This window comes from Elgaria multicarinata, chromosome 13 (assembly GCF_023053635.1).
Source record: "Elgaria multicarinata webbii isolate HBS135686 ecotype San Diego chromosome 13, rElgMul1.1.pri, whole genome shotgun sequence".
Lineage (NCBI taxonomy): Eukaryota > Metazoa > Chordata > Lepidosauria > Squamata > Anguidae > Elgaria > Elgaria multicarinata.
The window spans coordinates 12020185-12044832 of NC_086183.1; the positions used below are offsets into that span (position 1 = coordinate 12020185).

The 24648-nt window shown below is 44.6% G+C and overlaps 1 protein-coding gene across 1 annotated transcript; it reads right to left on the reverse strand.

Moving 5' to 3' along the window:
* Positions 1–3400: 3400 nt before the first annotated feature.
* TENT5B (terminal nucleotidyltransferase 5B) lies at positions 3401–19733 on the reverse strand. The gene is made up of 3 exons (XM_063140801.1): positions 19662–19733; positions 19046–19259; positions 3401–6771 (listed from the first exon to the last, which is right to left on the reverse strand). Exons 2-3 carry the CDS (start codon positions 19256–19258, stop codon positions 5752–5754), a joined length of 1233 nt encoding a protein of 410 aa, XP_062996871.1. The 5' UTR covers position 19259; positions 19662–19733; the 3' UTR covers positions 3401–5751.
* Positions 19734–24648: the final 4915 nt, after the last annotated feature.

Below are 24648 nucleotides of genomic sequence, written 5' to 3' on the forward strand. Positions count from 1 at the left end.
ACTAACTCAAGTCCCATAGATTTTAGTGGGTGTACTCTTAAATCTGGATTCAACTAACCATGTGTAAGCTAGTTCAGCAGAAAAACTATGATTCATTCTTTGGTTCAGCAGTGAACTCCGCCGGGATCTCGTTCTTGCAGTTAAATCCATTTGGTTTCCACTTCCATACCTTACACACATTTTGATTGGTTTCGCAAGAGATTCAGGCAAACATGGATAGATATGACTCCAGGGTTGTTGTTACTGTCAGTCACTGAGAATGCATTAACCTCCATGCTACCTGGGCAGAAATTATAGACTTACATGGATATGTCTAAAAATCAGTGCCTTAATGAAAGGGAGGATGACCTGCAGCCAGCATGAGAGCTGAAAGAGGAAGAACCTTCATTGTAGGATATAAGTGTTGATATATGTGTGCATTTATTTATTTTTAGAGGCCTGTCTGAAGGTTTACTTTTAAGATACAATTCAACAAGCCAGTTACTGATTGCAGCTTTCATATACGGTGCTGCCTATGAAGACTGACTCCTGTACAGGATGGGCAGGACAAAAATGAGAGGACTCCTGTAAAGTTGAGCTGAAATTTCTCAGAAGACATTTTTCTCAGATGTTCCTCCCCCTCCCCTCTCCATTTGCCTCCCCAGAAAGGGTCACTTTGCAGAAATTTCTCTAAATAGTCCCCCATTTGATTCATTCAAAATACGAGTCTCCCAATAGCCAAGGCTCTCCAGATACTATATACAACAAAAGCAGACACAATAAAACCAATGATTGCATTGTATTATTTTTTTTCTTCAGTGGCTAGGTCCGGGATATTGGGGAGGATGCAAAATGGTGCCTAATTGGCCAACATAGGCTTCATCTATGCCAAGTAGGATATTGCAGTATGAAAGTGGTATATAAAAGGCAGGAGCGACACTACTACTTTATAGCAGTATTGAAGTGCACCGACAACTGTTGGGGCCCATGGACACTGACCATATACCACTTTCATAGTGCTTTATCCTGCTTGGTGTGGCTCCTGACTTTTATATACCGCTTTCATACTGCAATATCCTGCTTGGTGTAGATGAGGCCAGAGTTGCTGCTGGCTGCCACAACAGGACTTGGCGAAATTTTAAGAAAAACAGAAGCTGTGTTCCTGCCATTACTAATGGGAAGCCACACTCCTGAGAAACTGGTGCAGAAATACCTCAGCGTCCCAATTTTTTCTGCCCACTATTGAGCGCAGAATTTTGGGATGCCATTTGGGGGCACAGCTCTAGACTCTTGTAACATTAGAAAGTAGTAGTAATTTCCCCCGCTTTCGGTGACAGGAGCTGCGCACAGAAATTTAGCTTCTACAACTTGACTTATTTTTTACCTTGCTCAGGTATTTATGTAAATGTAGAGCAGTCCTTTCAGTGCACGCACATGCAACCAGGCCACTAACTCATCTTAAAATCTTTTGGGAGATAGCACCTGTCACATCTGCAGGGAAAATTGCATGGATTGTCAACCGCTGCCAGGCCATTTTGACCTTGCAAGGAAATGATTCATGGCCCAGTCATCGCAGCAGCTTTGTTGTGAGGAGGCAACTCGGCTAACTTGATAAAGGTGTAACACTGGGGAAAACAACCTGGGTGCTGCTTTCTGGGTGTTTTGGATTACAACTCCCATCAGCCTCACCAACATGCCTAATGATGTGATTATGACGTGATTATCAAAACATCTGGAGGGCACTGGGTTGCCTACCTCTGCCATAACATGTATGCTAAAGTTCAGGACTCCAAATGATTCAACCAACTCTCCTTACTACAAAGAAGGACAAGTACGAATGCACAAAAAACAGCAGCTATTTAAGCAACCCGGGGTGGGTGGGTCTGCTCCTCTTACAGCCATCCCAAGAAAGTTGCATTATACTTGGGCTAACCTAGCAAGGGTTTCCTTTTAAACTGTTATTTCTAGAGATACAGACAGAACAGTAATAGTTTAGAGGCATAAACTGACTGTTGTCTTCAACGTTTCGTCATTGCCTCTTCTGTTTTGCCAAGAATGACAGAACACCTTTTGAGAAAATAGACATTTTATTAGATGTTTTAAAAGAGATCAACTCAAACATTGAAAGCCCCTTTCAGATCACAACTAGCGGTTTCCACTAGCATCCTTTTGTTTAGCTTGATCTGCCCCAACAATGGAAAAAGCCAACCACATCAGGTGTTTTGTGCTGCTCTGGTCAGATTCACAGACAACTGCCAATTGCAGAATGTAACAGACTGAGACTAGAGAGATCATGCTATTGGAATGGCATAAGAGAGCTAGAACTTGATAGGACAAGAACTAAAGCGTATTATGCACAAGGGGCAAATTAATTTCCACACCAGAAAGTTATCTTCAGTACATCTTTGAGCCGTGTCGGCAGGGCAGATGTGAATATTAATTTTCTACTAATGGAGTTAAGACAGGACCACATGGAGCTAGGTAGCTAGCCTTGGCCACACTGAGACTGCTAAGCTTAGTGTTATCTAAATCCAAGTACGTTCTTTCCTCCCCTCCAGAATCAAACTGCAATTCACAGCCCATGTTTAGAAACAGCCTTTACTCTGCCTCAATTCTCTGCTTCTACAACACTTGTATACAAGTATAGTGTCTCTAACCTCAGCTAATTTGGCCTCTTATAAGGTTGTGATCAGGATTTCTCATTGAATTCCTCCACCCAGATCCAAGTTCTATTTCCACTTCAGAAGGAATTGTTGTTCCAGAAAGAGCCTTACTCCAGGGTGCCTAAGCCTTTGATTACATTGGCAAAGCAAGCGATGTACACTTCTGTTGAGACACCGGCGGCAAAGGAAGTCCTCATATAGCCTGCACTACTTCCCCCTATGTTGAGTTCAGAAGCTGTAAATGTGCACTGAGTGTACGTTCCATCATGAAGGAAAAAACTCATGCAAGTTACTTTGTCCCTTCATTGACATGATGTGACTATACAGCGCTATACTCTGCCTCCTCCCTTCTCCACCCCGTGACTCAGGCTTGATATATGCCTCTTGATTCCTACTGTACTATGATTGAGCTGGTGGCCTTACGCTAAAGCATGGCGCTCTCCATTTGTGCTGGGCCACACCTATCAATGCCAGCCAGCTCCCATCAATCCCAGTCAGCATGACCAATAGTCAAGGAAGATGGGAGCTGAATGCCAAATGACCTGAAGGTTAAGGAAGACTGCATTAGAGCTCACCTGCACTTTCCCACTTGCAACTGTAATCTGAAATGCTCTAGGAAAGGGGAGGGGAAAGATAGTTATTTGGAAACCATCTTTGTGCCAGGATCCATCTTGTTTCAAATGAATGGACTGGTAGGGCGGAAGGGAGGGCTCGTGATTGAGAAACTAGAACCATGTGGTCAAGTAAGAAGAATCCAACAGAGTTCAATACATTGTATTTATTTATGGTGACAGATTCTAAAGAATCTAGCAAGTCTTATGTCAGGCCTACTGCATGACAGGTTTGATTGCTGCAGAACACATTCAAACACACGTCTGGAAGTGCCATTCAAAGTGTCAAACTCTTCAAATCTTTAGGATATCCTCACGCATACAAAGTAAACAGCATGATCACAGCATATGTCTGATGCAGCCTCCATTTGTAAGAATTTCACCACACACACACACGCGCGCACACAAACATATATCCCCCATGCCACAAAAAGTGCTTTTTTAAAATAAAAATATTCCTCCAGCAAGCCCTTGATTATTAGGGGCAGGTTTTTTTTTTTGGTTTTTTTTTTTTAAAAAAACTACCTTTGTAAAGAGGCAGTTCTTCTAATCCTTAAGCTTCCCACAAGCCAAAAAAGTGCTGATAGCTAGCCAGCTGTGCTACTTTAGTGCAAACCCCTTTTAAATGTGAACTAATGAAACGCTGCCAAAGGAAAGCCTAGGAGCAGCCTTGCATTCAAGTGGAAAAAGGAAAGCTCAATTGGCACTGAAGCCACATTCATCGCGGAGCAGGGAAGAATTCACTGGTATGTAGAGGAAATGTCTTCAAGAATCATTTATATATTTCAGGGGAACTCCCTATTTACATAGTGTAGGACCTCTCGTAAGGGAGCAGTCAGCCCTTCCCAGCCAGGAAGAGTTGCGGAAGGTCAAAATGGGAAAAGTTGGAGCAGGTATTTGTCAAGAGGGCAGCAGATTTAAAATGGGTCAGCCTTGCCAGCCCAAGCTCACATTCCCCAGGAAGAGGCAGAATTTTACCTAGACACAATCCAAGTATGATATTTTATTTCATTTTTTTTCAGCCTGCCCCAATATGGTACAGCGTTATTGCAAAGAAACAGGTTAGTAAATAAATCGACCTTCAAGGATACACCATGAAGCATTTTTCACGTAGCCCTTTCAGAGCAGGCCTGCCAAAAAAGCTAAAGTATTCACTGCCTTAGCTTCCTAAGAAAAAGCATGAAGAACCAGCCTGAACTGACATATTGCACAAGGAATTGCTATGCAATCCAAAACATCCGGAAAAAAAGGACTATTGTGCTGTATAAGTAGTTACTTCAAAAGCTCATGTATTTTGTACAAGATACCAAGCGCCTCATGGGTACAGAAGTTTGGCTTTAAAAGACCTCTCTCCTGGTCTCCCATACACTGCAGAAAAAGCACAAACTTGTGGGGGGAATTTCCCCATAGCGATTGTTTTGCCAACAAGAAGCCTCTTGCTAGGCTAAAGTATTATCTCACTCTGATGTGGAGCAGGTGGACGCAGGCTTCCAACAAGGAAAAGAAAAGCAGATCTCAGGGCTGGCGATAACGTCAGAGCATCTGCCACTGTTTCCTTGAGCTCTCGGCCCATGACCTAACCTTAGCTTCACAACCGCTACCAAGAACAGATCCATCTGCCCATGACTGTTTGTGTTTCCACCAATAGATACTGGCTGCTAGCCAGCTAGGCTGCTTTTTAATATCACAGAGCACTCCAATTATCACGCCTTCCCTTCAAAAGGGTGTATTGATATCGCCAAGACTCATCTAGATCCTTTCCTTCATGAAGTCCCCTCTTAGCTTTGGCACTGCACATTTTGTAGAGTAATAATTTGGGTGCAGGGTCCTATTCCTCTTCTAGTCTTCATGATGATTTGGTACAACAACCCATCATGTCAAATTCTGCCAATTCTGCTCTGGCTGCTAATCAATACTGCTGGTCCATCAGAGAACAAGCCATGGGGCAGGGACTGCTCTCACAAGGCCCTGCCCACTTCAGTTCCCTTGACAGAAATGATTGGGTGACCCCCCCAACCCCCAAATTATTTGCAGACAACCCAAACTGAAGTACTAACAGGGAGTTCTGCTCCTACAAAAATATATATTAATAAAGGTTACAGTACAATTATTATTTTTTGGTTGCAGGCACTTGAATAGGATTTCTTTGGTCCCTTAAAAAGGAATCGGCCACTTTGGCATATCTTCAGAAACAGTCTGCACAGCCCTTAATGCTTCTTGTACAAAAAGGGAAAAAGGAAAAAAAATCAGCTTGCATCTCAGGTAGTGCAGCTCTACCTTGAACCTAATCCTATCCACCCAGCCCATACATAACTCAAGCATTTTCTTACTGTAAACATTTCTGGTAACTACTCATAACACTGCACAATTTCCCACAATATACAGCAGACTTAGTTCCAATGTAGGAGCAAGACACTCAAGAGCATTCTTTTTTCCTTCTCCTTCCGAGCACACAACCTCTGCTCCCCAGAGGACATCGACTGGAGCCTTTTCAGCACTCAGTTGCAGGGGAGCCAAGTTGGGTAGGAGTGACTGCACGACAGCAGGGGTTGCATGTGGGTTACATAATAGTTGACATTGATTTCGCTGACGTACGGTGCCGGCTGATAGTAGCAGGTCACATTTGTGACAGTCGGGATGATGTTCTGCTCCGCCAGGACCCTCACAGCCAACATGGCAATGAGGTTCAGCGTCTGCCGCCTTTCGTGTCCCATCAAGCACACTGTACTCTCATTCACCACTCGGTGCAAGGTCATCAGGCAATCGTACCTTTTACTTTCCATGCCGACAAAGTGGCTCTGGAGGTAAGACTCCAGCTTCCGCTGCTGCTCTCCGATGTCAGGAAAGTCTATAAAAAACCGGGAGCACATGTATCTCTGTAGCGCCTTCATGTCAACTTCTGACCGGGGCTTAAATCCCCTGACGAGGAGGTTGCAGTACTTCAAAAGCCCACCACCTCTGATTTCCTCTGGATTCCTGGTGGCAATGATCCGGTTCCTCAGGTGATCCATTGCCTCCTCAAAGTCCCCATACATACTTTCCCCAGTGACAGTCGGGTGGAAGTTTGCAGACATCGGGTTTTCTGAACACTCCCCAAAGAGCAACAGCGAGTCCAATATTATCTGGAAAGAATCAACGCTGAATTCAAACTGCCGTCGGAGAGAGTCTACAAATTTGAGTTCCACATTCTTCCCGCTATTGTTTGACAGCGATATAAGGCTCCAGCGGTCCGTTTCGTTGCACACTTTCACTAGCTTCTGCACGTAGGCCTCCTTCAGAGTCATGGGACTGATTTTATCTTTGTTTACCCCTTCTGGGAGGAAGTCCAGGAGACAATCCATCACTACATCTTTCACCAGCTGGAAGACATCCTCATTTTTCAGGTCTACACCAAAAATGAGATCCAGATCTTTATAGCCCAGGCCGCTGTCCTGATGCAGCACGTGGCTTGCTGCCGAGCCATTCAGCCTCACATTGTGGACGGTGATGCCCTGCTTTTCTAGACGGCTACGGACCACCTGTAACACAAAGAGAGGCAGATTGCTGTAAGTATTGAGAACTAGCAAAACAGGAGGCAACTCCCAATTGCCTTCAGCAAACCTCTGGCTGGTGTGACTAAATAGGAGACCTGTGTTAGTATCTAATAGGCCATTTAGAAGGAGCAGCACAGTTCCAAGAGCAAGACTAGTTTCTATGAGCACAGCTAGACACAATGGGTCTGTTCAGACAACACGCTGAGCCAAAGTTAGGGCCACTAAACCTTTTCAGCAAGTGCTTAGTGAGCATGGTGAAACCATAGTTATGCAGCCATCATGGTTAAGAAAAAACGCCGTTCACACAACATACTAAGCCATCATAGTTAGCGCAGAACGCTTAGCCACCATAGCTTAGCATATTGTCTGAACAGGGACAAAGTAGGGAATTTCTCATGGTTTCTGGAAAGTTAAGTTGCGGCTACAGGGAGACTCTCTGATTATCATACACTGCTAGAGAGAGCACCTCAGCTTGATTTGCTGTTACCTCCCTAAAGCTGGCGTCTGATCCACTGGGAAATCTATACAATGGCCTGTACACTATTCCCTATGGGAGATGTAGCAACACTGGTTGAGCAATTTTAACTGGGAAGCAGCATGGGAAAGAGGGGCAACCACTAAGGTCGGCAGGAAGTCTAGTCACTGATCTTCCAACATTACGCCTAGTTTGACCTTCAATAGGTTCCAATTTTGGCTTTTACGTCAACATGCTTGCTAACAGGTCTTCAGATCTTCCATGATGGGAGAAGGAGATCTATTGCTGTTCCCACCCTAAGGCAGTGGCTGTCTGGACAAGTTAGACACAAATGACTCTGCCTCTTCCTAAAGCCTTTATTCATGGGCCAGGAGTTTCCTAGAACTTTCCTTGACGAAGTGCTACATGGCGAGATTACAAATCAAGGGAGGAGTCTGAAACACCATATATGTTTGATGTAATGCAGTTAAGAATACTGGCAGTAAATCTGCCTGTTTCTGGAGCTGCTGTTGCCAAGAACAAGTGATCCTGCAACTAGCCATCTGTATGGCAGGCTGGGCAGTTTTAGACATCTAACATGCCAGCATCAAATCAAGCTAAGGGGCAGATGTGAGTGTTACCCAAGTTTTAAATGCTACTTGTGAGAATTAAGCTGAACTAATACAGTGTAGGTAACAGGGACACAAGATCACATCCCTCAAGACGCTTAGCGTTTGTCTCAGAGCAGTTCCATCAATACATATGCATGGGAATGGATGCAGACCTCCAGCCCAATTTGAGTATAGCCAGGTGCTTAGATCATTGTGTGTTGTACTCTGCCTCGATCCAGAGGGAGAGGCGGGTAAGAAATAAATATATTACTATTAATTATTATTATTATTAAAGGAGTTAACTGAACCACCTAAGTTGCACCTTTAATCACCTTCTGGACTAAGTCAGGCTAGAGTATCAGGAGGAAGACATGAATTATCTGGGCAATATCCATATAATGAAGGGCTGTGCTTTTTGACAGAGCTACTCTACCAACTGAAGACTCATTTAGCTTTCTGAGTCTGGCCAAGCCAAACCTCCATAACTGTGGGGGTGGGGAAGACTTCATTTTGCTAACAAGCCTTTGGGGAGGCTTCAAAGATGTTTAGGAATTTGGATGAGGACTGAGTTGAAAGCGCTACCTTTATTTCTGACAAACGTGGAATGCCTCTGATAGCTGTACAAACAGAAATTCAACAGGTAGTTTGGCTGTAGCAACGAGGAAAGTTTTCCAGTTTTTTGTTTTTGCCTGCCATCAGGGTTGATTTGATTTAAATCACGATTTAAAACACTACTCAGAAAGGCTGGATTTAATCATGTGACTTTTCCCCCACCCCACCCCCAAAAGTGCACTCTATTCATTGAATTTTTTGAAACTTCGCACTTAAGAGGTAAGGGGTTGATTCTGGGTACATGGATTTGTAAAGGAACAATGGGATTGTGATCTCCGCAGACACAAATTCACAGTTTTGAGAACTGTAAACCAAGCATCTGTGATAATATCGTCTAGATAGAAAAATTGCCCAATAATCTTACAGAAACCTCTGGAAGAGCATGACATTGTGAATGGATTAATGGAATTCGTTTACCAAAAAATTTAAACATTGCATGAATATACAGCCTCATGCTACATAATTAAAAACGAATCCTTATTTTATGATGAATAACCTTTGGACTATAATATATCTTAAACAGAAAACTATCTTCAGATAGATTTTTCCTCAAAAAGCATTTTATTAAAAAAAATCTGATTTAAATAAAAAAAATCCATTTTTATTTTTATTTTTTTAAAAAACCATTCATTTTTATCCACCCTGCCTGCCATACAACTATCACACAAGCCTACTAGCAAGTTGGGTATTCTATTGGCATGACGAATTATTTTTGTAGAACCCTGGCCACTATATAGAACTACCGCGTGCCGCCTATTCACCCAGCAGGCCAGGCGTAGTAGCTCAACTGCAGTAAAATCGAGGGTTCCTTACCTCATTTGGTTTGGAGGCAGCACACACCACACATTACAGAAGCGACTTCCTTTTTTGGTTACTTGCCGGAGACTGGCAACCTCTGCATTTAGGGCTGACTAATGTTTATCTGGTCAGAATCATTTGCCTTTGTTTACAGAAAAGTGCTGGGAGCCATTGAACGTGCTACTATGGTTTTAAAAGTATAGGAAGAACCGCATTAGCTGCCCTTTAATGCTACAGTAGTATTACTGAAGCCTACGAGCAGGGTGGATAAAAATCGGATTTTTTTCATAAAATGCTTTTTGAGGGAAAAAAATCTATCTAAAGATAGTTTTCTATTTAAGATACATTATAGTCCAAAGATTATTCATCATGAAATAAGGATTCGTTTTTAATTTTGTAGCAGGAGGCTGTATATTCACGCAATGTTTAATTTTTTTGGTAAATGAATTCCATGAATCCATTCACAATGTCATGCTCTTCCAGAGGTTTCTGTAAGATTATTGGGCATTTTTTCTATCTAGACGATATTATCACAGATGCTTGGTTTTACAGTTCTCAAAACTGTGAATTTGTGTCTGCAGAGATCACAACCCCATTGTTCCTTTGAAAATCTATGTACAAAGAATCAACCCCTTACCTCTTAAGTGCTAAGTTTCAAAAAATGTAATGAATAGAGTGCACTTTTTTGGGGGGGGGGGGGAGTCACATGATTAAATCAAATCCACCCTGCCTATGAGACAATGAGGTTTCTCTTGTAGTGGAATGTGCAATGGGTGTTGTTACCCCCCTGCTCTGGCATTGCTCAATCTATCATGTTCTTGTGCCCGCCAACAACCAGGAGCGTCTCTGACTAGATTTGAATACAGATCCTGACCACAACACCCCCGCTTCTATCACTTTGGACAAGTGTATTAGTTTTACTAGGAGTGAAGTGAAACTGCTTCAATCACACTAAGAAGTGCAGAGTTGTACTTTCTACTATAGTCAAAAATGGTGATAAACGGCACTGTTTAGCAAGAGGGTTTCCAAATCCTACGTGATCTAGGCAACGTCTTTTAAATTGCATACATCGAACTCAGGTGAGCACTACAGTGTAACCAAGCAGCTTACAGACTTAATGGAGGACGCTCAAATGTTTTATCCAATATGTTCTCCGTCCTACCCACAACAAGTTACTTTGCATTGACCATTCGCCTGAAGGAGAGTTTGAAGTAAAGCTTGCATTTTCTTGCTAGCCAGTCAACAGTTTAACATAGACTGTAGTCAGAGATACCACTGCTATTAAGTCCCCTTCTTTGAATTGAATACAAACTATATTGTGGCTCTACCTCCTGTCCTACCACTCCGTTCCCATTTGCGCATTTCTCCCAGGGTGGTAGAAGTGTGCCAAGCTGCGACTGACTTAAAGTAGCTAACAAACATTATCTTTAGTATTCATAGGCAAAATTCATCCACCAGCTGCAACATGTGGTTTATTCAGCTTGTCACCAAACTGCTACTAGTCCTAGACACCTAGATTTTAGTATGCAGTAGCCACTGGCAAGTGGGGGACTATATTCATTTGCATCCCTTGGCATTTATCACGGCAGCAGCCAGAAGGGAAGATGCTCTTAAAACAAGCAACCTACTTTTCTGCAAATTCTTGGGCTTTTGGGAAGGAGGATATTTGCTTTTGCGTACACACTGCATCAGTCCATAGAATTGAAGGAGTGTGTGTGGGTGCACTATATTCTTGCACTGGTATGAGACAACCATGACACCCCGTGTGCTGTTTTGGCCATCCACTGCCAATGCTACAACTTCACATCCTAGTAATTCATGATAACAGGGCATCAAACTCAGAATGGGTTGGAAAGGCAAGCTGCTTTACCAAGCATATATACCCAGGGGCCACACCATAGTTTAATTCAAACTCTGCTTTTTATAAAGGAGAGGGATAGCTAGTACCAGTAGTCTAAAAATAGCTGTCTGCATCCCATTAGAGCAGCCTTCCTCAATGCAGTGCCCTCCAGACGTGTTGGACTCTAACTCCCAGAATAGCTGGGGGGGCGGGGGAGTTCTGAGAGTTGTCTTCCAAGAGATAGGGAGGGCACCACATTGGCAAAGGGTGCATTACAGAATCATAGTAGAGTTGGAAGGGGCCTACAAGGCCATTGAGTTCAACCCCCTGCTCAATGCAGGAATCCACCTTAAAGCATCCCCGACAGATGGCTGTCCAGTTGCCTCTTGAATGCCTCTTGTGAGGGAGAGCCCACAACCTCCCTAGGTCATTGGTTCCATTGTCGTACTGCTCTAACAGTCAGGAAGTTTTTCCTGCTGTTTAGCCGGAATCTGGCTTCTTGTAACTTGAGCCCATTATTATGTGTCCTGCACTCTGGGAGGATCAAGAAGAGATTCAAGTATGCCACCACTCTACATCTTATTTGACAGTATCCCTTCATCAGCCTCGCTGCTGCCTCCAACCACCCAATGAAATTTGACTCATCCCCAACCAAGGCCCTTCCCTACGTGCTACTGCTTGCCCTCTGCAATCCCTACATGCAAGATCAGCACTTGGCTCTTGCCAGCCAAGTCTTCCTCACTGGCTGCTATACATTCCACACCGCCACACCCACTGCAGATGCTCCACTCCAGCTGCTTGGCCCCAACGCACCACTCCCGCAACTGCTCCCTGTAGACACCTGTGCTCTCATTTAAGTGGGGACAATAGCGAAGCCCGTCATCCAGCCACAGCCATTGGTAGCAATCGGTGTCCTATCAAGAGCATTGCTTTCTAACCCTTTACGAAGCGAAGCTGTGGGTTTGCGCTGGGGACCTCAATAAGCTATACATTTCACAACTCTCCCCTGAATATTCAAACACAGAGCTAGATGCTTGTACTGGGTTTGTCAGAGCCTGACAATGTGTGAAAAGCATAATCTTTCCTTTAAGGAATTTCATCTTCTTGTACTGCTGGTGTTTGGAGATGAACACAAGGCTGATTTGTTTCTGTGCGCAGAAGGTGGAGTTTTACCACCATACCATAACTGGATGCCTACCTCCTCATAGCCTTTATGACTTATCCATACTGCCCCAGAATTTCAAGTTCCGCCGTAATGCTAGTCATGAATTAAAGCAAACGTACGGACAGTAACATGCACAATCTATCCTAAGTAATAGTCTTCATCGTCAACTGCAAATAGTTTTGCAGTTTGAGCATATATGGTTTAAAGTATAGAATTAGACAAAAGCTCAACATGAAATTCAATATTCTGCTTAGTGTAATTAGTCCTAAATTCTGTACTAGGTTTAAAACAGAACAGGAAATTTACACATCATCCATAATACCTTATTATGGGATCTTCAACACTGGCAATTGCTACAGTGGAAGGCAGCCAGTTCGTTACAATGCTTTAAAAAAATAAAACCCAATGTGCCTTATTTTACATGAGTGAGTCACTGTTGAGGAATGAAGCCACCTCCCATACAAAATGAATATGCAAGCAGCTTATTGGCACAACATTAGTGCCTACTAAGCACACTGTTGCTACTTTATGGACAAACAAATCCCTAGTAATTTGTGGCAGTGATGACACACAGCAGAGTAGGCTATTTCAGGGCAAATGGACTGTACTGGAAGCAGCCTTCAGTATTATCCAGCTTCGCACTGGAGTCAACAAGCAATAGGGACACAATACACATCAAAGCCATTGGGTGCACTGAAATCTCAAAGCCACCATTTCCTACACAGATGTACCCTTGTGTGAAAAACAGCAAGACCATTTTGCTGCAGGCACACAGAGCACCAACACCATGTTCACTACCACCCACCCATGAAGTACTAGTTTTCATGTAAAGAAACGCTATGTGGAAGAGCCTGTGGAAGTGCAGCAGTTGTACTGGCTATAATATTGGACGATGCTCAGGGAGACCCAGGTTCAAATCCCCACTTAGCCACAAAGCTTGCTGGGTGCCTTCGGGTTAGTACCTTTCTCTTAGCTTAGTCTACTTACAGGGTTATTAGTAGGATCAACAAACGGAAGAGGGTAAGAATCCTAACAGAAGGATGGGAAAATATGTAGAAATAAGGGTAAGCAGCTGTAGGAGAAGCACAAAGCTTCCAGTCAATTTAATAGATATTAATTTGATTCACTTTGGGTACACACAATTCAAGGTTGTGTGGCTTGTCCCACAGCTTGAAGCCTGTGCACACAATGGCAGGACATGAACCTTCACATCAGACTTGCTGCTCCAGCTGTCTGTATGCACTCTTACATGCCAAGGAAAACAAAGTCTTAATTCCCACCCAGTATTCTAATGTGTTGAGATTCACTTCCGAGCAACAGACTGGATCCGTTTTGGCCAAAAGCACTATGGTTATAAATGGCAAAGCTTTGGAAGCCGATGTAAGGGTTCTGTTGAACTGTGATCCTGCAGCTCCCTGCCTCAGGGTGTTGCTATCTTAGCAACAGCTCAGCCTATTATGTCGCCCTTAAGCGTCTATATTAGAGTCACCATATTACAACGAGATCATTAAAAATCCACCCTGACTCAACTCAGCAATCGAGTTATACAATTTATCTTCTAAGAAGTCCAACCTTGTGGGTGAAGTTTTGCAAAGTGAGTTGCTTTGTACCTGTTAAACCTGTAGGGTCATTCTTTGCCATTAACAAAGAAGGCATAATAAGGAGCAGAAACAAGCCAAAGTGTGCTCGAGATGTCAGAACTATGACACCAGCTGATGCTACAAATCTAGAACCTGTTACTCTACCATATTATTTAAACCTTTATCATCAAGATAATAAGGGACAAAGACCATTAATGACAGTCTATTGCCAGTGTAATAAGAAAACTCTTTCCATTTGGTTATGAGCATTGCCTTCATTACTACCTTCTCCATATGTGATCCGCCCTTTTGTTCCTCTCAGCCACCTTTAGCTTAATTCTAGAACATGCTCTCACTTCTGTAGGTGAATTAAGCCATGGAGATGTGACCAAGTATAGATCAGAACCCATGACACTCAGCAAGCAGCCTCGGGCAAGTCATCAGTATCTCAGCCTAAGCTACCTCACTGGGCTGTTGTGATAACCCCATGTACATGAACCACACAACAGACCAACTTGTAGAGCGTTTCCTTGTCATCCATAGACACCTATGCCATCTGCCATTACTTAATCCTCTCTGCTACTTATTAAATCCAAGCATCCATTTCTCCACCCATTTTACTTGCGTTGCATGCCAACTGGACAAGAACCATTACTGACCTATAGTTTAGAATCAAGTAGAAGCACGACTAGGCCCCTTGACAAGAATCGTAGCATTTCATCACCCTCACCCAACCACATATCCCAGCCATAGGGACTAGAAACCTTGAATGGGTTTCCATTCCTGCTCCACAGCTACCGCCACCAAACAGGCATTCACCTCCAAGTTCAACTGGAAAATCCTGAGCCCTGATGGCACAGCACCAAGTCCAAGAGACCCGATATCACTACCTCAGCAGATTTATTTTCTGCTAGCAGATTCCAAGCTCCATATAAGCAGACAGCGGTCTACCAAGCAAGGGGCCAGTGAGGATGCAAGCTCATCAGGGCAGAGTCCAACATTTGACTTAAACTGCTTTGGTCAGATGGTCCTCTGGTCAATGGCAGAGCTCTAAAGTGGGTGGCCTTGGCTGCTTCATATAAGCGGACTCAAGCGACATTTTACTCAGACTGGGCAGGGAGAGCTGTATCTCCATGGTAGAGCACATGCGTTGCATGCAGAAGGTTTGATCTCCAGGTAGATCTGGAGAGCTGCTGCTAGTCAGTGTCAACAATACTGGGCTAGATGGACCCACGCCCTGACTTATACTAAGGTAGCTTTTTGTGTATGTATTTCCCGGAGAATCCAGACAGTGCTGCTGCATTCTGCATTTTCCCTCTTTTCCTGTCTTTAAGACATGGCTTGCAGCAATTTCTGATTTTGAGAAGTACAGCACCTGCCTTCACATGTGGACTGACATGTTATTGGCATAGAGGAGTGGTCTGAGGCAACTGAGCATGCAGCATTGCTTGTCCTGCCCCACTGGGCTCTTGCAGAGCCCTTTCAAAAATGTTAAACGCTTCCGAGCAGCTATTCTGCAGAGGGCTAGAGGCTCAGCACACCCACCCCCATTCCACCTTGCCACCTGGCCGCTTGGGGGATATGTCATGTCAGGTGTACATAAGAAGAGCCACGCTGGATTAGGCCAAGGGTCTATTTAGTCCAGCATTCTGTCCACACAGTGGCTAACCTGCTGATGACCACAGGTAGGTCACAAGTGCAAGAGCACCCTCCTGCCCATGTTCCCCAGCAACTGGAATACATAGGCATAACTGCCTCTGCTACTGGTGGAAGCACATAGCCATCAGGACTAGTACAATACAGCTCCTGCCCCATTACTTTTTAACAGCTGGTATTTATTTTTGCACGGAATCGCAAGCGTGAAAATGAATAGTGGATTGCAACCTTTTTTGTACTATAGCTGGCATGGTAATGCACTGTCCAAACTGAGCTTTGCTGTGGAGGAGGGGTCCTAGAGGATTATAATGAGGAACCTAGCACCAAACACATCGAGCCATAGCAAGAAACACTTGTCCGGTTGATCAGGCTTGGTATGAAAGGGGCAACCCCCAACCCTCACCAGAAGCTGACGCAAACTGCACTGTATATGGAAACACCACTGACAATTTGTCTTGCTTCAACATGCATCCTGCTTTATGGGAGGCTGAATGCAAGTCTACTCAACAAAGACAGCCCCCTCGGCAGATGCTCAATACCTTGCTCATCCTAGTTTGTTCCCTCCCCCCTCCCCATGGGCCAACAAGCAAGAGCTGTCCAAACACAGCTTGGCCTAAGAGACATCTCTGCCAATTTATGATCTTTTACTCCACTGAAATTGTGACTTGCGGTTTTGCACCTCACTTGATGTATGGAGGCCTCCTTTTAACCCTATCACAACAAGCATCCCTACCGCATAGTCTGTCAAGGAAATACTGTCTCGAGAAGGAGCCACACTAATATGACCAGTTCAGCTCAGGTCTGAAGACCTGGCCTGTCCCTAGACTTCAAGGCTCTTCCCACCCCACCCACCCCAACCATCACTTAAGCAAGGTTGCCAAGCACCTACTCTGCAGAAGGCACTCCCCATCCCTAGGAGGAAGAATCCCTCCCCTTTGCTACTCTCAATTTCACTTCCTTAACATCTTCACCACCCTTCCTTATACCTGTCTCAGGGTCAGATGCTCCACCCACTCACTGAAGGACACTGACTGCAACAGGATCTTTTACTGGAGCGGGATTTTGCTACAGCTGCTCTGTTCAAGGAACCCTTTCACCTTCTACACCAGTATATGGGTAGAGCCCAGTGCTCTTCACTTTGGCATGGTTCCCTGACAAAGCAACTTAAATATTCCCCTCCATCACAACACAACCCAGAGACTAACATTCCCAGATACACGGTATAGTGACACATTCAGCAGTATGTGCGAAGTGACGAGCGAAGTGACGAGCTAAATACTGCTCCTTTTAGTCAGGATTGCCGCCTAAAGAGGACACCTGACTTCAGAATGTGGTCATGGGTTTCCACCTCCCGTGTGAACACAAGGCCTGGCTAGACAGGAATTTGCAATCTCCTTCCATATGAGGATCTGGGGTGGCACTGACACCCACCCACTAAACCCCGAGAAGTGCCCAACATGGATTGCCCCTAGACCTAGGGCCTGTTCCAATCCAAAGTCTAAAAGGGAGAGCAAAACTCAATCAACAACACAGAAACTAAGTTTGGTAAGACGATTACTGAATGCAAGCTATGATTCTGGCCTACCATGCAGGGCTATTGTGAACACAGTACGCTTCTGCATACCAGCTGCTGGGGAACATAAGTGGGAACTTGCATTCATATTCTTTCTGGCTGGCCACTGTGGGAACAGAATGCTGGACTAGATAAGCATGTGGTCTGATACAGCATTGCTCTTCATATGCTGTTACTAACCCCATATACGCTCAGCATTTTAAAATGTCCTTTACCAAGCTGTTCCCATCTCTCAAAGTGCTGCTAGCTTGTGTAACACAGTGGCTGGCCTAGAACTGAGTTATCAATAAGGAAAGCCCTGCATGCAAAGTTTGCCTTTGCCGTAAACGTAACCTCTTCTTGGTAGCATGGAGTTAAAACTTCGCTAATTTAACAGCGGATAATGGTGAGGATCACCCAGATAGTCCAAAAAGCAATATATTCTCCCAATACACTACAGAAAAGCTAAATGCTAATAGTTCACTCCCAAGGCTCTGGTGCGTGCATGCATGCATGAGGGGAACCAGTTACAGCCACCCATTTTGATATTGGTTACAGAAAGAAGCCCTTTGAAGGCCAAAGTGGAGAAGGGTTCCATGTGAGCCCGTGGAAGGTATGAGGCCAGTAGAGCCCCCCAGTTACAGAGATTAGTCCTTCAAAATCTAAGTATGGCTAATCCAGAATACAGCTATTCAAGATATAAAAGGATCCACAGAAGAACAAAACTGACAGGTATATATATACCCACTTTACACCAGGCAATCCAGCTCAGAATAAGCCAAGCTTGTTAATACCTGTAATAGCTATAGTTTGCACAAGCCTAATGACAGTCAACAACTACACTGATCATTTAAGGCTACAACCTTATACAGGTGTGCTCGGGCAGTATGACCCATTGAACTGATGAGGCCTTACATCCAAGTAAACATGATTAAGAGCAGGCTGCCGGAGTCTCCCTTCGCAGGATGAAAGCTCTGGTGCTTTTTATCACAGGCAATAAGCTTGTTGAATTAATCAGCATGACCTTAAGCATGTTTGTTCTAGAGTAATTGCTGCTTTACGATTGTCCTTTTACGTTATGTATTTTGTTACTCATTAAGCTGCACATCCCACTGTAAATCACTCACTTGGGTTATTTTATTCCTGCAATAGACAGGCAGGCTACGAAATGCAAAAAATAAAACCCTAGCATAGGCACTTAGGACTATCACCGTAGTTTCTGACAGCTAAAGAAAGGAACTTCACCACACACTTAGGATCCAGATCCTAAGTACGCTGATTTGGAAGTACACCCCACTGAAGCCAAATGAGCATATTACTCTCAAGTAAAATGCAACTCAGAGGGTGACTTTTAAGGCATAGGGGTTAGATAGGGAGCCTCTGCCCCTCCTTAGAGCAGACCCGCTGAAACCCATGGGGCTTCCATGATTAATTTAAGCCCCCCCCCCCCTGATTTCAACCCATGGGGAAGCTAGACTGGCTAGGGAGTCAGACTTGATGGGCTTTCTGAAGCAGGCAAAAACTTGTTTGTTCCAGCAGGCCTTTGGAGAATAACCTGGTCCTCCATCTATGTTAAGGACTTGTAAAATTGTCATGTATTTTGAACATCTGTTTTTATTTTCATTTTACCTTTTAAAATTTATTTTCATTTTACCCAAAATCTTTCAATGGGGAGCGGTATATAAATATTCTAAATAAATAAATAACATTTATGTTTTAATATTGTAATTTTTTTAAAAAAAAATTTTTTTTGAGTACATTTCTTTTCCTAGGTTTAAAATCGAGGTTTTAAATTTTGTAGGGCTGCCTTGAAGCCCAGTATTGCGCAAATGGCGGGATACAAATAAATAAATAAAATAAATAATAGTAATAGTAACTATTACTATTTTTAACTCCCAATAGGGTCCAACCCAGAGTCTTTCCAGAGGGGCGGAAAGGCGCGACCGACCGGCCCCTCCACCCCACCCACCCGAACCAGCGCTGTCACGCACCTGCACGATCCTGCGCGGCCGCACGGACAAGGTGGGGAAGTTGCCGCGGCCGTGGATGGGCACCGCTTCTTCGAGGATATGGTCCAGGCGCTGCACCTGCGCCCAGGTGAGGACGCTGAAGCGCCCATCCCCGCCGCTGCTGGGCGGCTGCGGCTGCCTGCCCGAGTTGGCGGCGGCGCCCGTCACCGAAGCCGCCGAGCCCGTCCTACGCATGCTGAGGAAGGAAGCCCTCCCGAGAAGACGAACGAAGGAAGGAAGGGAGGGAGGGAGAACGAGAGAGACCCACGCGCTGGAGAGGGGCAGTTGGAACAACAATAAAAACCAAGGATAAAAGCAGGCTGAGTCACTGAGGAAACCAACCGGATTAATTTAAGTAGATAGATAGATATAACCGAAGGAAAATTCCAGAAGGAGGAGAAAGGGCGGGAGAAACCCGCAACCCCGAGAAAGACGAGGCTATCTGAGGGGACCGGAGGGGGCGGGGAAAGGGAAGGCGTAACCGCGCCGCGTGCAACAGCCAAGTCCCTTCCTCGCTTCCGCCCGTCCCCTCCTCCGACTGCGCCAACAACGCTTGAGCACTGCAGACGGCGGAGAGCCCGCACCCGCTTTTTTATACCCCGACGGCGTCGCGTCGCGATTGGTTCTTCCCAGCGAACCAATCCCCGGCGAGCTTTGGGAGCTCCGGGCGTTCTCATTGGGAGCAGGGAGGGAGGGACGGCTCTCAATGGCGTGCCGCCCCTTAGGTAATTAGAACGGAGAGGGGAGGAGGACTTGGGGCGGTGGAGAGAGAGAGAGCGATGTCTGAGCTCGGACGTCAAAGGGAATCCTGTCTGTGATTGGCCAGCGGGCAACGGCTGGATTTAAAGAGACAGGAGGCTGTCAAAGGGAACCTGGCCAAGAAGGTAATGGAGACATTAACCTAGTCTACTGTGCTGGAGGTGGGGACGTGTATCATTCTCACTCACGGCTTTATACATAACAGAAGAGGCTGGGGCTCAAAGGCAGTCTAGAATTTATGTCCCCTGACCTGAAAGCAAAGATGTGTATGGCTGATTGTGATTATTCAGAAATATAAAGTGGGGGAAAGGATGGGGAGAATAGTTTGCATATGCTTATAGGCACTCTCGGCACCCAAGGTTGACTCAAAATCAAATAGAGATGGGATGGTGAACAAGATGGGATATTGAGGCAAGCTGGTCTTAATGAAGATTGGATGAGAGACGTGTGTGGGGAAATGTAATGGAAGAAGTGCAGTTAATTTTCCTGACAAGTGCATAAAGAAATGTTTTTTCAAATTGTGGGGCTTGGGGGCTTGGATAAGGGATAAATGGAATTAAATGGAAAAACATGGTGGGGCGCTAAGGTTCAAGCCTACAGCTAGAAATTTTGTGCTGGTGAAGCCTGAGGGTGCAGTATAGAGTGGAGTGGAAGAAGAAAATGTGAAATAATAAAAGCCTAAATACAAGTTCTCTACTATGTCTAAATCCTTTAATGTATTTAGGATGCAATCCTATGCATGTTCAGACAGAAAATTGTCCTACCACTCCCTTTTTTCTGTCCAGACATGCCTAGGATTGCAACCTAAACAGGTTTAAATAAAAATTAGTGGCAAGTGCTTCTCATTCAGTCCAGTACCTTTGTAGACGTTGGCCACAATTCAGTGTGCATAGTAAAGCACATTTAAGCCAATTGATTTCAAAAGGCTTAAGCATGCGTTAGTCGGTGTTGGATTGTACCATTGGCCAGAACACTGTGGGCGGGTTTGCTTCTGACTAAGCAGCTGTATGGGAAACTGCTTGAACACTGTTGGGGTTTTTTTGTTCTTTTTCTGTATCCCAGGATGTTAAAAAGAAAAAGGTAGAGATATGGTTTTGTGTCTTTAAAGAAAGCTGTGGTTGCTGATCCCTTTTAATAGGGGGAGGATAATGCACTTTATTTATTGATATTCTGCCTTTCCTCCAACGAACTCAAGGCAGCCTACGTGGTCTTCCACCTCCTCATGTTATTCTCACAGCCTTGTGATGTAGGTTAAACTGAGAGGAGAGAGACCAGTCCAAGATCACCCAGTGAGCTTCCGTGCATGCCTGAATAAGGATTGGAACCTGGGTCTCCGCAGGCCTAGTCTGACATTTTAGCCCAGCCTTCCCCAACCTGGTGTCCTCTAGATGTGCTGGACTGCAACTCCTATCATTCTCAGCCATAATGATGGGAGTTGTAGTCTAACACATCTGGAGGTCATGGGGTTGGGGAAAGCAGTTCGAACTATGCACCTCACTGGCTCATTATGCTTGGACAAACTGTGCTCCTGATAGGGGTGGGCAGGCCCGCCACTTTTGTTTTCTCACACACTGGAAAGTTCTTATCCATTAAAAAAGAAACCCTCTTCCCAAAGAACAAAAGTCTCACTCATCTGCACCGGCCAAATTCATTTGGCATGACTGTTCCAAGCACAGAAAGGACCACGTTGTACCTGCCTGCCATGTAGCTGGTAAAGATGACGAGTCTTTCAAGGAAAAAAAGAGGTGGCAGTCCTGATTCAGCACAAGTGTGGCTGAATATTCAGGGATTCGCCTATATGCACCAGTTGCTGGGGAACATGGGTGGGAGGGTGCTATTGCACTTGTGCCCTGCTTGTGGGTCCCTGGTTGACAGCAGGAGCATCTCCCCTATGAGAGAAGGTTACAACAGCTGGGATTGTTTAGCTTGGGACATTTCTGCATCTGGCTTTTCCCCTGGGATCGTCCCGGGATCATCCCTGTGCATGCAAATGACACACAGGAGACCCCGGGAGCAGGCAGGGACGATCCTTCTATTTTCCTGGGATCCTTCTATTTTCCTGATCCTTAGGTGTAGAAAGGGCCTTGGAAAAAGGGAGGGTAAGGGGAAACATGATAGAGGTGTGCAAAGTTATGTGTGGTGTAGAGACTGTGGGTAGGGAGACATTTTTCTTCCTCTCTAATAATACTAGAACCCAATGGGGTCCTCCCATGAAGCTAATTGGTGGGAGATTCAGGACAGATAAAAGGAAGGACTTCTTCACACAGCACATAACTATATGGAATTCACTACCACAAGACGTGGTGATGGCCACCAATTTGGGGGTTAGACAATTTCCTGGAGGAGAAGGCTGGGTATGTGCTACCTCCAGTAAGCCTATGTTGTACACCAGTTCCTGGGGAACATGGGGGGTGGGTGCTATTGCACCATGTCCTGCTTTGTTGGTCCCTGGTCAACAGCTGGTTGGCCACTGTGTGAACAGAGTGCTGGACTAGATGGACCCTTGGTCTGATCCAGCAGGGCTCTTCTTGTGTTCTTATTCCAACTCAGACTTTTAAGAGCTAAGCATTCACAGTGCTTCGTCGAGATGGCCCAGCCTGTCCATTGTACTTTCTCCCATATTTGATTTTTAAGAACATCAAGTTCCTTCCATCCTGTTTATGAAGAACTCTGTGAATGTTGCTAAGTTCTTATTAAAACAAAGAGCAATCGAACGGAACTCTCATTCATCTGTAGTTCCCCCCCCCCCCCCGCCATGAAATGTCATGCTCAGTAAATTTCTTGGGTCTTCCTGGTGTTTTTGGCTTCTCTTTTAGGTATTTGATCTGAAGCTTTTTATTTATTTAGGGTGCAACCCTATACATGTTTAGACAGGGAAAAAAGACAGAAAAAAGCTGGCTGGAGAATGCTGAGAGTTGCAGGTCTGTTTTCTGTCTAAACTTGCATTGGACTGTGCCCTTATTGATTTAAATGTTGAGGAGCTCCTGAGAAGATCCATTGTTTGCTCCCTTTTAATGTATCTCTTCACCTTCCTGCCTTTTAAAATTATGTTTTAATTGGATTTGATGTGATGTTCATTATAATATGAAAAGTGCCCTGAGCTTCAATTAGCTAGTGTTTGTGCGTGAGGATTGTTTTCGTACGCTTTCTTGTGAGGCTTCGGCTGATGTAGTATTTTGACAGATTCTTTTATGTCTCTTTGTTTTTTGATCTTTCTTCTTCCAGGGCTGGTTTCCTCTTGAAGATTAGCATCCTGATTCCCAGCACATTGTACAGCAGTCAGCCCCATTGATTTTGACAGACCTGGTTGATATGTTGGCTTAATTTTACCATTTGCCGAACTGCTGTGATCATGTCCTTTTGATTGTCCATAGCTGAAGCAAGGCTTGAAATGTGGATCATTTCTCTGAAGCTCCAGCTTAGCTCCCGAGCTCAGAGAGAATGCTGGACAGAGGCAGTCAGACTACTTGAGTTGCTTGTGGCAATGAGATTTGTGCTCTGGAATTGTCTCAGAAGGTGGTACTGTCTCCTTTCTTGAAGGTTTTCAGGCGAAGCTGAAGGAAATCCTACAACTCCCAGGAATGCTGTAGCAGCATCAGTGGGGGGCTGGAATAAATGACCTTTGAGGTCACTCCCAAATCCATGATTCTAAGTGGACATAGTATCAGAGGCAATAAGCCTGTATACACTAGTTGCTGGGGAGCATGGGTGGGAGGGTGCTGTTGCATCGTATCCTGCTTTTGGGTCCCTGGTCAACAGCTGGTTGGCGACTGTGTGAACAGAGTGCTGGACTAGATGGACCCTTGGTTTGATCCAGCAGGGCTCTTCTTGTGTTCTAAGTTAAGATATTCTCAAGGCAAACTCTTTGGGAATTCTTAAAACGGACATAAGCAATAATAATAATAATAATAATAATAATAATAATAATAATAATTTGTTACCTGCCTCTCCCTCTGGATTGAGAGCTTACAACGGTTGCTGCTTTCAAACCACTTGCTTTTATTAGGCTTGATGAATGAAAGGGGAATATCGCATATCCTACTCTGAGGCCATGGCTAGACCTACTGGCGGAGGGGGGAGGATCTCGCGATATGGTGATCATGAGATCCTCCCCCTCAGTCCACACGCAGCGCGCGATGTCCCGGGAGGAAGAGGACGTTGTGCCCGCCATATGTGCTCAAGCACTCCATTGAAAAGGGAGGAGCTTTTTTTTTTTTTAAAAAAAAAATCCCGCTTCTTCCCTCCCATGGAGCTCCGGAGGATATATGTTACTGTATATATGTTTCTTAGTGCCTCTGAGGAAGGAAAATACTTTAGGTCTGCAAATAAATCTTATTTTGGCATCTGGAGTTCCTCCCTCTTTTTTTCCTGTTCATGGTGCCATCCCATTTTTGCAGTTGTTTTAAAACATCCAGAGGGTCACAAGTTGCCCACCCCAAATATAGTCTGGGACACCTTTTGGGGTGCAGGTCACCCAACATGGGTAAATTCTGCTGATTTATTTGATCCTATTGTTCTTGTCTTTATAGTTACTTAAGGACCTGTTCAGACAACACGCTAAGCCGTGGTTAGGCCACTAACCCTTTTGTAGTAAATGGTTAGTGAGCGTGTTCAAAGCATGGTTATGTAGTCACCATGGTTAGGAATGGTTCACACAACATGCTAAGCCATAATGTTTCGCTCAAAATGCTTAACCACCATGGCTTAGTGTGTCATCTGAACAGGGTCATGGTGTGTGTGTGTGTGTGTGTAACACATTATAGTTTAACTTAACGTTTGTACTGATTATTTTTTACTGTTTTTTATGTCATTTGCGTTTGTCAAGT

Excerpts from the sequence above, each read along its gene's own strand:
- TENT5B (XM_063140801.1), bottom strand. The coding sequence starts at position 19,258 with ATGCGTAGGACGGGCTCGGCGGCTTCGGTGACGGGCGCCGCCGCCAAC. Across the intron at positions 6,772-19,045 it reads GGCCGCGCAGGATCGTGCAG|GTGGTCCGTAGCCGTCTAGA; the intron begins GTGCGTGACAGC and ends TTTGTGTTACAG.